Source organism: Haemaphysalis longicornis, unplaced genomic scaffold (assembly GCF_048455015.1).
Source record: "Haemaphysalis longicornis isolate Haplotype H1 unplaced genomic scaffold, Haemaphysalis longicornis Haplotype H1 scaffold_6, whole genome shotgun sequence".
Lineage (NCBI taxonomy): Eukaryota > Metazoa > Arthropoda > Arachnida > Ixodida > Ixodidae > Haemaphysalis > Haemaphysalis longicornis.
This window is the reverse complement of record NW_027526407.1, coordinates 163,351,227-163,366,219: the sequence shown is the minus strand read 5'-3', so window position 1 is coordinate 163,366,219 and position 14,993 is coordinate 163,351,227. Positions and strand designations below refer to the sequence as shown.

General features: G+C 48.4%; 1 protein-coding gene across 2 annotated transcripts in view; it reads right to left on the bottom strand.

Moving 5' to 3' along the window:
* Positions 1 to 1,668: 1,668 nt before the first annotated feature.
* Positions 1,669 to 14,993, bottom strand: part of LOC144141242 (uncharacterized) — a 129,034-nt gene continuing 115,709 nt past the window's right edge. The window contains exons 10-11 of one of the 2 annotated variants that reach the window (XM_077672800.1): positions 4,570 to 4,830; positions 1,669 to 2,073 (exon numbers count right to left, since the gene is read on the bottom strand). In XM_077672800.1, coding sequence (XP_077528926.1) covers positions 1,916 to 2,073; positions 4,570 to 4,830 — 419 coding nt within the window. In that variant the 3' untranslated portion in view covers positions 1,669 to 1,915. The remainder of the gene's footprint in view (positions 2,074 to 4,569; positions 4,831 to 14,993) is intronic. The other variant, XM_077672801.1, reaches the window with a different exon arrangement.

The window sequence follows — 14,993 nt, the reverse complement described above, 5'->3', positions numbered from 1 at the left end:
CCTCCAGGGGCTCCCCTTTGGTAGTGTTCATTGATTTTGTCCCTTGGTGTGACGGCGTGTCGATGTTCTGCTCGGGGGAAACAGCAGGTGCATGTTTCCCGGGCGACTGAAGTGGGCCGGCGGTTGGCTGGGCGTTCTGTGATTGGAGTTCTTTCTTGATTTCTAGTAGTTCTTAGGTAAGCCGGCGTGTGTTTTGTACCCGCGTCGCGTTTGCTGCGCGGAGGTGTTGGAGTTTGTTGTAGTCGGGGTGGTAATCCACGGCTGCCAGCTGCTCGGAGTGGTTCGGCCACAATTGGCGCTGTTAAAGCTAACGCTGGCACGTTTAGTTTTGCCTTTGCTGCGTCGAGCCAGATGAGTCTGTCAGAGGAGCGCGATCGCTTACCGCAGCCGCAGTTCCTGTCAGATGAGTAACGGCCACGGTGTGTGCTGCACGACGTGAGACGGGAAACGTGGAATGAGGCATGGCGCGATGCGCTGCGTGACACACGCGGGATACGCTACGGGAAGCATTGCGCCAGTGGCAGCGTCCAAGGCGTGGAAACGAGCTTGACTCGAGTGCGATGGCGTCAAATGGTGTCAAAGTACAGGCAGGATTTTCAGCCCTTAAAAAGTGCACTGAGGTGCCAGAAACAGGTAGGCGAAATAACGTTTCACGCTTCCAACGTCGTAAATATAGGTACCATAAATTTTCGTACAACTGGAAACAATTTGAAACGAAGGCCTGCCCGACCCGCCAGAATGACAGTAAACTGAAATTGCTCCTGTTTATGATCGCACGAAGCCGCCACCAGTTGAACATAGCATTTCTCATATTCTTGTTGAAAGCCACTGCCGCGTGCGCTGGCGTCGCATACATTAAAACCAGCGTAAAATACCTTTTGAGAGCCCGAAATAGTGATTAAAATCCAATGTTCTACGTATTCCCGAAGGAAATAAATTACGACACAACAAAAACAGAAACAATAAACGCATGAGAGGCGACCATTTTCTAGAAAGTTAACATGCCTTTACATGATTACTGTTAGGTACAACTCTGGCAATTGTGTCATATACACTGTTGTTAAGCAAATTATACGCGCAACACGTCCCATCACTGTCAGATACTATACACATCCGCATATTTTGTAAGCATAATAAAAAGGTGTTCAACAGCAGAACGGATTTTTGTAGGGAAAGCGTAGTTAGAGTCCACACTAACAATTTTTCGTACAATTTTGCGCACAGTTGCCGCGCAAAGCGACAATTTTTTGCGGATAAAGTAAACGCATCTACGAGCGATCGAAATGTGTACCGATACGTGGTTTATATGATAAATATATATATTATGCTCATTTGTTATCAACGCTTGTATTGATTTTGTTGAACCGTTCATTTTTGCGATATCTAAGTAACCATTTTTTATACAATGCTAGACTTGTTTCACGCACGCGTTTTAGGCCCAGAGCTTTCAGTCAACCAACCTTTCTACGGGGAAATACATTAGAGTTTTGACAGGACGCCTTCGTCTAACTCAGAAAGACTTCGCTTACTAACTGCGTTATCGTGACCTGCCACATGAATGTGATGTAGGAAGCGGCAGGCCCACCCTAGCATCTTTATTGGCGGCACACAGCTATCTCACTTGTTGTCCTTGTAGGATATTTCCGCTAGGTGTCTTCCTTACTACGGCGTAAAAAATCTCTCTTTAAAAGAAGCCTACGAAGCCTAGAAGCCGAGAAGCTTAGAAGAAGCATAGAAGCCTATATGACTACTTCGGGCCTCCGCAGCGTAGTGCAAGTTTTCGCAGATATTTATATTTTTCCGGGTACCCGTATAAAGGTGGGCAGGACATCCATTGACAGGTGTTTTTAAATAAATCCATCCTGCCAATGACGTTTCTGGTAGCATTGTGGCCAGAAACATTGCTATATTTGCATCAAAGGACGCGATTTGCATTTGTTGTTAGATCCATTCGGTCGAGAGAGTTCACAAGCTGAGGAAGCTGGCGTCTCTTGATTTTTCCAAATCCGCTTCTTGGGATGACGTCCACAAAGTATATCCCACCCTCCAGCTGGTGGACTGGGTCGAATCTCTCTGCAATGTTGAAAGCCGATGGATGCAATTTCTTTTATTAGCGCCCGAAATGAGAAATATTTAAACACTCACCACATACTAACATATGCTGGTAATATAGAAATAACGTTTAGTCTTACGATGTTGTCAACTTACATCCGATAAAAGAAAAATGCAAATCTACATGGGAACACCTAAATCGAAGGGGCGCTTGAGACCACGAGGATAAAAAAAAACAAATGTAAATTCGATCAGCTCTTTGGGCATGCTCTCTGCGTAGTTTAAGAAGGTTCTTTTCCTACCGGCCATTCTATAGAGAGTTCTTATTGTCCGAGTGGAAGCCAGATAGCGAAGAGTCACAACGGCAACCCAATAATTTGCCAGTAGTACAGCATGCTGAAATTGCAGTGCTGACCTTTCTTTCGTCCCTACTGAAGCTACGTCGTCACTGCCGATGTCGTGTAGCAAAATATTTCAGCGTGTTTTATTATCTCTTGCGTTTTTGTTAGAAAACCTCTGTCATGGGAGCAATAGAGCTGAGTGACTTGAAAAATATTTTCCTCAAAAGTTGGATTTTGTCGAAATACGTGTAGAAAAAACACAAACAATTGAAGTAACATAGTCCCATTCTTTTTAAAGACATACTTTTTAAACGGCGACTGCGCTGTCCTGCGTAGCCAAATGTTAGATGGAAGACAGCAGGCTCATCCTACTTTCGTTAGCGTTATTTTTGGAATGGAAGGTAGAGCTGTTACTCGTGTGTTTTAAAGCACGGTGCTTATTTCAGTTTTAAGGGCACACGGTAAGCCCTATACTTCCCATGTATTTTTGGCCATATTGAGGTAAATTTTTCTCAGCATCTAAAAAAGGTATCTACATAACTTATATATCATTTTATTTCAAATTTTGCTCTTTTAACTGTACTAGAAATAAAGACATTCCTAATAAATTCAGTTTTTTATAAATTTTTGTCGGTTAGTACCTAAATTTTGGCATTATTTTAGTATTAAAAGTTGTGTACCAAAAAAACTGTTCCGTGCAAATTTTTATTTCAAGTACAGCAGGTGTGACAAGTTATGTAGATGGCAGGGAAAAAAAATCAGCTTGTTGTCTTTGAAAATATAGGAAATAATGGTACCTATGTAAGAAAAAACATTGTTTTGAGATAATTGAGTTTAAAGTAAAAGAAAGGTAAAAAACAATACTTTTTTTGTCATAAACACCACTGAAGCCATTTATTTAAAAACCACCAGCTTCATAATCATTGTCAAAGTCATTTTTGTTCTTTTCACCCGGTCTTCTGTACTTCCTTGATTTATTTTGTGCACTATCGTACAGATCTGTTCACAAAGTATTTTGCTTGTGGTCAACCTCTTTAAGCCACTTGATGGTGATGTTGCGCCCAGGTTTTGGTCTGAATGATTTAAAAATGCTGGCTCATGCATTGCTTCACCATTTAATGAAAGAACAGCTTCTAATGTTGCTATCATTAGAGTGTGAAGCCCAAAAAAAATGTTTTTTTTTTGTGCGCAGCTTCGAAGGGCAAATGTGAAAAAAACGTGCACCAAGGTCTTTGGATTGCCCTCACTTAAAAATCAGCTATGCAATGGTTGCTAAGCAATTGCATAATACAGCTAGTTACAGAAAACCATTTTGATCTGAAACGGGAAGTTTTTTATGATAAAAATGACAATAAACCCTGAGAACATTCTTAAGGGATGTGGGCACTTACTACTTGCTTACGGGAAAACTGCTTTTTAGCGAGAAATAAGACTTTTTAAGGCAAGTGTGAATATGGAAAATGTGCACAAGGAATTGAACTTTCGTAATTGTGAAGAAAACCAAAAAGTCATTTTTTCAAAATTTCGCCTTACCCTGTGCCCCTAAATTACCAAAAATTGCAGAATCGTTACAATGGAGCTAGGCAAGAACTATGCTTCTCAAGTATGTCATCTCTTTTGTGAATGTGGACACAGAGGAGGTTAACATTCCTATTTTTCTGATCGAAAAGGAAACTGTTATTACCCTTTCTCATTCACCTAAAGAAGGTACTACGAAGCGGTATCCTGCTCAGCACATGTAAAGCAAAAACTCAATTGGGAACTTATTGGTATGTTCACAGAAGTACTTGCAGCGTTAAAATAATGGCTGACGTTAGACACCTCTGAATACAGTAATCAGAATCAAAGGCAGTTGGCCTACACGCAGTGTTTTGTAGAAGTGTGCCTTTGCTAGATATTTTGTAGCCTGCCAATTAGCCATCGATAATGTGCAATTTGATTAATTCTTTCGCTTGTTCTGAAAGCCTGAGCGGAGACTGAGGCTGATGAATCAAGCGGGGTCACAGCAGCGGCTTCACCTTCGCCTATTCACTTTTTCGGACGTCGCAGAGGATTCCAGGGAGGGGAGCGATAAATAAAGCGCAACTGAAGGTCAATTGCGCGCGATGAACGACCTTGAAGAATGCAGCGTAATTATTCTTTTCGTGTAAAAGATCCTCCTTTCTGTATAGCTTACCCTTAACAAAGCTTTTGATGCTCTCGGCGAGCTCGCGACTTGGGCTTGTTGTGTCGGTGGCGACAATTAGCGCAGCGATTTTGGCCTTGTCCTCCGAAATGGGCATGGGAACCACGGCAGCCTCCGCCACTCCAGGGTGAAATACAAGGCATTCCTCCACTTTGGCCAGGTCGGCTGACAGCAGCCCGTACTTGTTTGCCATTGCTTTGATTCGGCCAGTGACAAAGAGTCTGCCCTCTGTCGTGTAGTAGCCCAAGTCGCCTGAGAAAAATTAACAAAGCAGAAGCAGAGGCTTCAGTTAACAATTGCAGAATACCACCGGCTATAACAGCACACTACATGAGCAGCGGACGAGAGACCTCTGCGCTGCACAGGAGCTGTGTGTTTTTAGTGAGTACAGGTTAGGCTACGTCTACCAGAAAAATATTTGATGTGTCTATGACAGGTTCATCATCCACTTGATGTGTATGGTTGGATTCGGTTTCAATTTTTTTTGAGCTCCGGCCTTATTGTAATTTTATGGACTCATTACTGACTATTGTATACCACAGTTAGGAAATATTAATTAAATAATTGTCAACTTCTAAATTCTGGGGATGCAATGCAGGGGTTCTCCGCGTGGGCATAAAATTTCCGTAGTGGAGGGCACCAGATTAACACTAACAGCTGGGCATCTTAACGCGCACACAAGCTTCAATGCTAGGGATTATTGCGATTCGCTTGTACCTACAAATCAGCGAGCCAGACCAAATAAAAACCCACATCTTTATACACAGATTCACAACGCCCTGGCCACTGAGCCACAGCGATGGGTGTATCAGTAAGCGTCTAATCACCGTGCTCACAACAGAGTTTCTCTTCTTAAAAACCAAGGTGCAGTACATGTTTTTACGTTAACAAATAAGAAGTTAGGAGATGGCCAGGTGCTGACCGAAATTGAAAAATTTGTTCCGGGTAGAAGGAGCCTGTTTTTACATTGGCGCGGAGAAACAAAAAGGCCTGATTGTTGAGATTTCTGCGCACGTAAAGGTATCCAGGCGGCCTATATTAACCTGGACCTCTCCACACGCTCCGCTTTCTAGCCCCTGTGTCCCTCTGTAGTATCGACAAAAAGTGCCCTGAAGAGAACTATGCTCCCTAATGCTAAATTTGTGCGCAGTGTGAACTGCAGTCTCCTGGGTGTCGGCGCATATCTGTTGCGTATCAGGAAGTAATCATGTGATAAGAAAACTCAAGGCGGCGCGCGCTACCCTGCTATTCTTCGCAGGGCGTCGCCGCCGCAGGCAAGCGTGTTGTTTCCAATCGTGTTCGAACCTCCCGCGCAAATGTCGCTGGCTTGGCTTAACAGTGACCGCAACAGCACCTGCGGAATGTGTGAGTGGGAGCGCGGTCCTTTACATTGACGCATGGAACAAGTGTGTAATTGAGGCAGTAAGAGAAATGACATCATAGCCGCGCGTGCCGCCCTCTCCTCACTCTTCGCCAGACGGTCCTCTCTCCTCTCTGCTGGATTACGGGTCAAAATCGCGCACGCCGTGAAAACCAGGTAGCTGCTTATTTAAAGGAGTTTCTCGAAATCTAGCCATATAACTGTTACCCTACTTGGACATCCGTATACAGTTTTCTCAGAGCTTTTAAATACAATTTCTAGAAAAATTCCGGTGCAGAATGTATTAAAATGAACGTTGACTGGCTGTGCTCTTTTATTTAGAACGTGGACAATGCACTTGTACTTTCCGGATAATGGTTATTGCCGTTTTTCTGATTGTGTTTTGCACAATTCGGTAATTAGAATGACGCGTATCTAAGGAATAAGACCAAATAAAGTGGCAAGTAAGTTAAGGTGGAAATTTTCAAGACATGGAAAAGAAGTAATAATTTGTTATTTTAGATGCGACTGCATCTCATTCACTCGCCTTGTCCGTGCATCCGCCGTCGTCGTCGGTGTCCGCCCCTCCCCCATTGTCTTCGCCGCGCGAGCTGCGCTCTCCGCTGCTCACCCCCTCTCCTCTCCGAAAGCGAATACTCTCTCGCGAGGGGCATTGGATTGCATTCGATTGGATTGGCTTGGAATGGCTTGGTTTGGCTTGGCTTGGCTTAGATTAGATTGGATTGGATTTGGATGAGATTGGATTAAAGTGGATTGTGTTGCGTTATAGCCGCGGCAGACGCACTGGCGCCGGCGCGGCCCCTCACCGTTATGCCCGCTATAAAACGCGGTGCCTTCGCCACTCCGCTCCATCGTTCCAGCACCGCTCCTCCGCTGTCCAACGCTGCAACGTGAGCCCCCTATGCGTCGCATGAACACAGGGGTTCCCGCGATGGGAGGTGGGAGTTTTTTGAAACGCGTTTTTTTTAGTCTGCAACAACCTGAACAATTGGGGAGCGTTTGATGGACTTCAGATCAGATTAAACTTTATTGTTGCCACGGGTGGGACCGTTTTCAGGTCGACTTCGGTGTCCTTCCGGCGACGGCAGGATTCATGTAGATCTCTGCGGCGTCTTCAGCCACCTGGGCTAGTGAGACTTGGGTCATAGGGTCTGTGCTGAGCAGCGCGGCCTCCCACTGCTCCTCGTTCGTAATTTGTAATAAAATGGGGTGCTTTTTAAGAGTTTGGAGGGGTTTTTCTTCACAGGACCAAATCACATGTGATAGGTCTGCGTATTTATGGCAACGAGGGCATCGGTTAGAGTGTAACTCGGTGTAATAGAGTGATAGGAGGGCAGGGGTGGGAAATGTGGATGTTTGAAGTTCGCGCCATACAACAGCGTGGCGGCGGGAGAGGGAGGGGTCGGGTGGTGGGAAGCGAGCTCTGGACAGCCGGTAGTGATCGAGTACCGATCGGTAGGTCAGGAGGCGGTCCCTATGGGAGAATGGTTGAGGAGATTCTGCAGCGTCACTGGGCTCTCAGATTACCAGTTCTCGAGCAACCTCGTGTGCCAATTCATTTCCTGGGAGTTCGGAGTGGCCCGGTGCCCAAACAATGTACATTTTTCGTTTCGGGAATTGGCGTGCCTGCAGGAGTAGGCGTGAAGTTCGGGGGTCAACTCGCCCGTTGGAGTAATTGGTAATGGCCGATTTGGAGTCGCTTATTATAGTAGTGACCTTAGGGGTGGAAATAATGGCAAGAGCGATAGCCATTTCTTTGCCTACGGTTGGACATTGAGTAGGGAAGGAGAGGGCGGCTAGTGTTCGGAGAGATGAATCAACTACGACCGCTGCCATGGCTTCGCGTCCTGGGTATTCTGCAGCGTCCACGAAGGCTACTTGTGGGTTGGAGGAGTGTTGCTTGTGTAAAGCCTGTGCTCTCGCTCGGCGCCTTTCCTCGTTATGAATCGGGTGCATGTGTTTAGGGAGGGGGTGGATTACCAGTTGGTCTCGAATGACTGTGGGAATGTCGACGTGCGTGTCAGAGATAGTGGGGTGACTGAGACCAAGACTCTGAAGAATGTGGCGTCCAGTGTCACTCCTCATGAGTCGCTCAAATTGCGAGACCCGTTGGGCTTCGATAATTTCGTCTAATGTATTGTGTAGACCGAGCGAGAGTAGTTTGTCTGTTGAGAGTGTAATGGGGAGACCTAGGGCCTGCTTGTAAGATTTACGTATCATAGCTTCAATTTTGTGCTTTTCGCTGACTTTGAGGTTTAGGAAGGGGGTGACGTATGCTATACGACTGATGACAAAGGCTTGTACGAGACGTATTAGATTGTTTTCTTTTACTCCTCGATGTTTGGTAGCTATGCGAGAGATGAGTCGTGTAGTCTGGTAAACCCCTTTTTCTAGGGCACGGAGAGTATCTACATTATATCCGTTTGCCTGTATACGGAGACCTAGAATCTTGATGCAGTGAACTATTGGGATGGGTTGGCCGTTTGAGGTAGTGATTTGGATGAGGGAGAGTGGGGAAGGTGGTTGTTTTCCTGGTCTTTTAGGTCTGTATAGAAGAAGCTCTGATTTTGTTGGGGAGCAGGACAGACCACGAGAGGCAGCATACGCTTCGACGACATCAGTTGCGGTTTGGAGGGTATCTTGAATGTGACCATCAGATCCTCTAGTAACCCACAACGTGATGTCGTCGGCGTATATGCTGTGGTGTAGGTCAGGGATGGCGTTGAGGAGTGGGGGTAGACCTCGTAGGGCCATATTAAAAAGAAAGGGGGAAAGAACCGATCCTTGGGGGGTACCTTTGCTACCGAGGGTGATCGGGGGTGTAGTCAATTGTCCAAGGGTGAGTGTGGCTGTTCGACCCGTGAGGAAATTACAAATGTAGTTGTATGCTCGCGCACCGACTCCAGCCGCGGCTACTCCTTCCAGGATTGCCGAGTGGCTAACTGAGTCGAACGCTCGCGTTAAATCGAGGCTCAAGATCGCCTTGGTGTTATGTGTGGAACTGAATCGAGCATCTACTATGTGGGGTTTTAGTTGTAGCATGACGTCCTGAGTAGAGAGCTGGGGTCGGAACCCCAGCATGGAGTGAGGAAGCAGACGGTGCTTTTCGATGTCACTGTTGAGCCGGGTGAGAACGACGTGCTCTAAGAGCTGGCCCAGGCACGATGTTAACGATATAGGTCGTAGATGATCAACGTGTGGCTGCTTCCCCGGTTTTGGAATAAGAACGGTTTTGGCTGTCTTCCATTGAGGTGGGAGTTCCCCCTTCTCCAAACATTCATTGAAAATTGCAGTCAGGTCGGCGATGGTAGGGTCGTCTAGATTTCGAAGCGCCTTGTTAGTTATTTTGTCGGGGCCAGGAGACGATTTGGTTTTGAGGTGTTGGATGGCGGCGCGCACCTCCGCCTCCGTTATGGGTGCGTCCAGCTCTGGGTTGGGATCCCCACAGTAACTTGAATGAGTTAAGGTGGGGCAAGCAGGAGCGTATTTTTTCTGAATATAATCGAGGAGTTCGGTATCAGTACCAGTGAATTGATGTATGATGTGGGATACAAGTTGGCGTTGTGCGGTGCGTGTGGAAGAGGGGTCAATTAGGTGTTTGAGAATGTTCCACGTCTGCGAAAGATTGAAGTGCGAGTTGAAAGCCTCGCATGCAGAATGCCAGTTATGAGTGAGGAGCTGGAGGGTGTATTTTTCAATGTCGTGGTCCAGAGCAGCTATTCTCCTTCGAAGGGTTCGATTGTGCCGCTGTTTAGAGAGGTTTTTGGAGACTAGCCTTTGCTTGCCACATGTGGGCGAGTTTGGAGTCAGGTTCTGGGGAATCTGCTGGGATGTCTACTGTTTGTGTAGAGTTGCGTGGGCGTTCGTGTAGAGCTTCTTCCCACCTTGCGAGGTTGGCGATGGTAACGGGTTCAGTGGGGGTTTGATGTCCGGTTTTAAGTGCCCTGAAGGTGTCCCAGTTTGTTATTCGGGCCTGTTTATTTTGATTGTGTCGTATTGATGGTAGGCCCATTTCAATTTTAATATTTTATGGTCGCTGCCTAGATCGGCTTGCGTGTTACACCAGATCGGACAGGGATGAGTGTTTTTTGTGTAGGTGAGGTCAGGAGACGTGTCCTTGCAAACGCTATTTCCTAAGCGAGTTGGGTATGCGGGGTCTGTGAGTAACGTGAGACCTTCCTGTTGGCAGTCTAACCAGAGACGGCGGCCTTTAACATTTTCTCTTGGGTATCCCCAGGCGGGGTGGTGGGCGTTAAAATCGCCTACTACTACAAGGGTGTGTCTGCCTGCTAGAGTGATCGCTTGTTTAAAGAGTACGTGGAAACGGTGCTGTAGTCGGGGGCTGCTATATATGTTTAATATGAACACACTCTGTTGTCGTTTACTGGATCGAAGAATGAGCTCGATCAAAACATGGTCGATGTGTGTGGGAAGGTGGAGATCGTGTTGTATTACTGGGAGGTTACGATGGACGAGGATGGTCGTTTCACGGGATTGGAGGTCGCTGTTTGGAAAGGATTTGTACCCGGATAATTTTGCTATGCAGCCCGTCTCCTGCAGGCAAATGACATCTGGGGGTGGGCCTAAGGTTTTATAGTCTATGTGGTGCTGGAGATTGCCACGTTTGCGGCGATATCCCCGGCTATTCCACTGCCAGATAATAATGTTCTGTACCTCCATTATCAGAAGCAGCGGGGGTTTTGGGTCGGTCGTAGGGTTTGGAAGATTTTTTGGATAATGCGGATGGTCTTGAACAGTTGGCTTCAAATGCAGTCATTCGAGCATTGAAATCTGTTATCTGAGAGCGGAGTGTCGCTACAAGTTCAGCAAAAGGTTCTACTTGTTTAGCTGCCGTTTCGGCTACATTGGCATGGAATTTTCGCATTTGTGATTCAATCTCCTCTTTAGTGATGTATTCTGGTGTGGGTTTAGAAGAGAGGGGCGCACGGCGCTTGGCAGGGTGAGATTCGGTATCGATTGCATTGTCGCGCGATGTGGAGGTTGCGGGAGGAGGAGGAGGAAGAGGGGGAGAAATGGTGTTAGTCGAGGACTTGAGGGATTTCGCTTCCGATTTCGGTGTAGAGAGGGATTCGATATCCATCGCGTCGTCCCGCGTGGTGGAGGTTGAGGGAGGAGTAAGACTGTTGATGGATGCTTTGAGAGTTTTGAGTTCAGTTTTTAGAGTTTCGTTTTCAGCTAGTACCATGTCCAGTAATTGCTTAAGGTGTGCTGTTTCGGTAGCTTGAGGAGAGCGGGAGGCCACAACTGACCAGCTTACCCTGGGGTGGTGGCCCGAAGTGCGCTGAGGCGGTTTTCCACGTGATTCACCAGCACTAAGCTCGTACGTTGAAGTGTTCCGCGCGAGACGTGCTGTGGAAGGGGCTTCGTGTTGAGTGGCTGCTGTCGTTTTTGGAGGGATGGCAAGTTGGGAGGGATGGCAAGCCTGCTTCTGGGATGCATCAGTAGGAACAGCACCAACTTGTCGCTGTGCGATGGAGGTGTGTGGATGTGAACGATGTATTGGCGGCTGGAAACGTTGTTTACACAGCTTGTCACCCATTAGGGGGCGGCCTGCACACACGACGCACGTGGGTTCGCATGAGTGTTGGTCACTTGTAGATACTTGGACACCACACTGTTGGCAGCGAGAAGGGTCAGGATTGGGACAGACATCGGCGCGGTGACCGAGAGCCCCACACGATAGGCAGGCTTCCGTCTTTCTTTGATGGATGTGGCAGCGGTACTCTGCTCCTCGGTAGTAGAGGTAGTGTGGCACCCGAAAGCCTTCAAATACAATGAGGACGGTGTTGGTGCGACCCATGCGGCGCGCCTGTAGCGCTGTTGGGTTGCCCGGGTGTATGATGCTTGCTGTGATGTCTTCGGGGGAGCCGTAGGCGGGGATTCCGTGAATGACCCCTTTGGATGTACCTTCAGGGCTGGCCGCATAAGAGGTGGTCGGGTATTCTAGGTCATGGAGGGAGAGAGAAGCAATAGCATTGTATTTCTCTGCTCGGACAAGGCTCGGCGTGCTTACTACTACGATATTCTTTTCTGGATTTGTGCGCATTATGTCTTCTCTGGCTTCGTTAGTTTGGAGAACAGCAGCTCGAAGGATGGCGTCTCGGAGTTCGGCCATGCCGGCCTTTGTAACATCAAAGCCGTTACGAGGGCGGATGATTATCTTGAGGTGTTCCCTCGGTAGCTGAGGTGGTCGGATTGGCTTGCGAGGCTGTCGCGAGGACTTATCCTGCTTGGCGGTTGAGGAGCTGGGTTGTGCGCTCTGATGCTGTTGCAGAGTGCGAGCGCCACGTTGGCGGTAGCATTCTAGCCATCCCCGCTCGGGGGTGACCATATCGGGAGAAATGTCCTCACCTTGAACCACAACGGGCTCCGTCTTCCCAACGTTGAGGCCTGGGCCTTAGGCGTCGCTGTTGGAACTGGTGCCGCGTGGCAGGCTTGTAGCGAGGGGGCCGGTGCGCCGACGTGGCCGCCGGCGCCGGCGGGGTGCCGTTCGACGTTCGAATTTAGGGTTAGCCGAGCCGCTGGACCATGCAAACTTCGGACGAGCTAGGGTCCAAGGAAATGGTCCAAGAGTTCCAGAAGGCGGTCAGGTGGGCAGCGGAGTACATCAGCGACGCACCAGTAATAAAATTAATGAGGATGACGTAGAAATATTCCACTAGGAAAGAGCTATTTGCGGAGCCCATGCGAAGCGCACCTGCTCCGTTTGGCCCCCTAGCGGAGGATCCTTTGATGGACTTGATATATTTTCTTTGTGCGGAAGTGCTTAGAACCCCAAACTTATGCCATCCTATTTAGGAGGTTCCAAGTAGCCAATCAGCTTGAATGTTTGTAGCTGAATTGGTCGTAGGCTATCGGAACGTTTGGTTTATGAAAGCAGACATTCACTTTCCTTGAAGATGTATAGCTACGGCGTCGAAGGGCAGTGAAGGATATGTGTATACCAATCCTCACACACAGAGACGTGTAAACACGGTGCAACTAATGTGAGGAGTCAGATTAGTGTGTGTAAGATACTGCTTAAGCTTGTGGTTTTTCAGCTTGTATTTTAGAAAAATCATTTGACATTATGATAAAGAGACTTCTAAAAGTATAATATTGTCACGAGTGCGTCTGCTGAGACGGAGCCACGAAGACGACGACGACGAAAGGCTCCTCCACGTGGCGCGTGTAGAAGAGTTCGTGGAACGGCTCGTGCTTTGGAACGCTGATTTGGCTGATCGGCGCTTCGCGTGAGACCACGTCTTTTTGGTGACTTTCTTTCTAGAGGCACAAGTTCGCCTAAATAAATCTCCGTTTGTCTTTACCCCGCACCTCCACCAGTGTTCCGTTGCAAGAAGTGCAGCAGGCGAAGTTGGGGCAAGGACAAACGGAGATTTATTTAGGCGAACTACGACCCGAATGTCACCCTTTAGGTTACTCTACGGTCGCGAAGTGTCGACCATGTTGGACGCTATGCTACCACATGCCGACAGCGACGACCATGTCGACACGGAAGAGTTCACACGGCGAGCGGAAGAGGCTCGGCAACTTGCTCGCGTGCGCACAAGTAATCAGCAGCGCCGTGACGCAAACCGCTACAATCTCCGCCACAGGCACGCGGACTTCCAACATGCCGACCGTGTGTGGGTGTGGAGTCCTGTTCGTCGTCGCGGGCTCTTAGAAAAGCTGCTTAGACGATACTTTGGACCATACAAAGTTCTGCGTCGGCTGAGTGACGTTACGTATGAAGTTATCCCGGTCAGCACTGTACCCGCAGGACGTCGTAAACTTGAGCCTGAAACCGTTCCCGTTGTGCGCATGAAACCCTACTATTCAAGATGAGCCGGCGTTCACGCCGCCACACTCCGGGACTGTGCCCATTTTCTACCATTTTCTACGGGTAGCTACTACCCTGAGCATCGAGCCGATGCCCTTTAGAGAGGAGGGCAAATGTCACGAGTGCGTCTGCTATGACACGGAGCCACGAAGACGACGACGACGAAAGGCTCCGTCTTATAGTAGACGCACTCGTGACATTTGCCCTCCTCTCTAAAGGGCATCGTCCCGATGCTCAGGGTAGTAGCTACCCGTAGAAAATGGTAGAAAATGGGCACAGTCCCGGAGTGTTGCGGCATGAACGTCGGCTCATCTTGAATAGTAGGGTTTCATGCGCACCACGTGAACGGTTTCCGGCTGAAGTTTGTTAGAAGTACGTCGGTGCAATTATCCTTTAGGTGCACTACTCCTCGCGCGATCGAGATGCCACGGGTAAAAAGAAGGTCACTTGTTGCTTCAGCTACCCCTTCAGCACACCAGGAACCCTCGCACTCACGGAAACCAAGGCGCACGACCTCGGTGGCAAGACGACGTCTTCATCTACTATACGCAAGCCGACGAGCATTGTTCGGAATCAAGGTCTCGAGCCGTGACGTCGGTAGAGAATGTGACTAGGCGCTCTGGGATATTAATAATGGCGTGATATTCTCGCAGAAAGTCCATTCCCAAGATAAGGTCTTTACAGCACTGGGGAAGGATGACGAAAGTGCCGACAAAATTCGCCTTACTTATACAGATTCTCGCAGTACACTTGCCCGTCGGCGTCATTACATCGCCTCCTGCGGATCGAATCTGTGGCCCAGTCCACGGCGTTTTTACCTTTCTGAGCTTGTCTGCGAGTCCTTGGCTCATTATCGAAAAATCTGCGCCAGTGTCCACCAGAGCAGTTACTTCCTGCCCGTCGATTAAAACAGAAAGATCGGCGCTCACCACTTCATCAGCGCACTCTTCCGCCGTACGCCGATCGACCGCCGGCGACATTGGAGGGTCTTCGCAGCTTCCATCGGCAGCAACCTTGCCTCCAGGGGTTGCCGGTTCTAGTTTCCCCAGTGGGGACTTGGAGACCTCCCCCTTGACGCATCATGAGAGCTTCGACGATTGAACGAAGTGTTCAAGCGAGCCGGCGAGGGCGAGCGTGGTCGCTGTCTCACAGACTGCTCTTGCCTCGCCGCGAGATAGGCGTCGATTTCAGGTG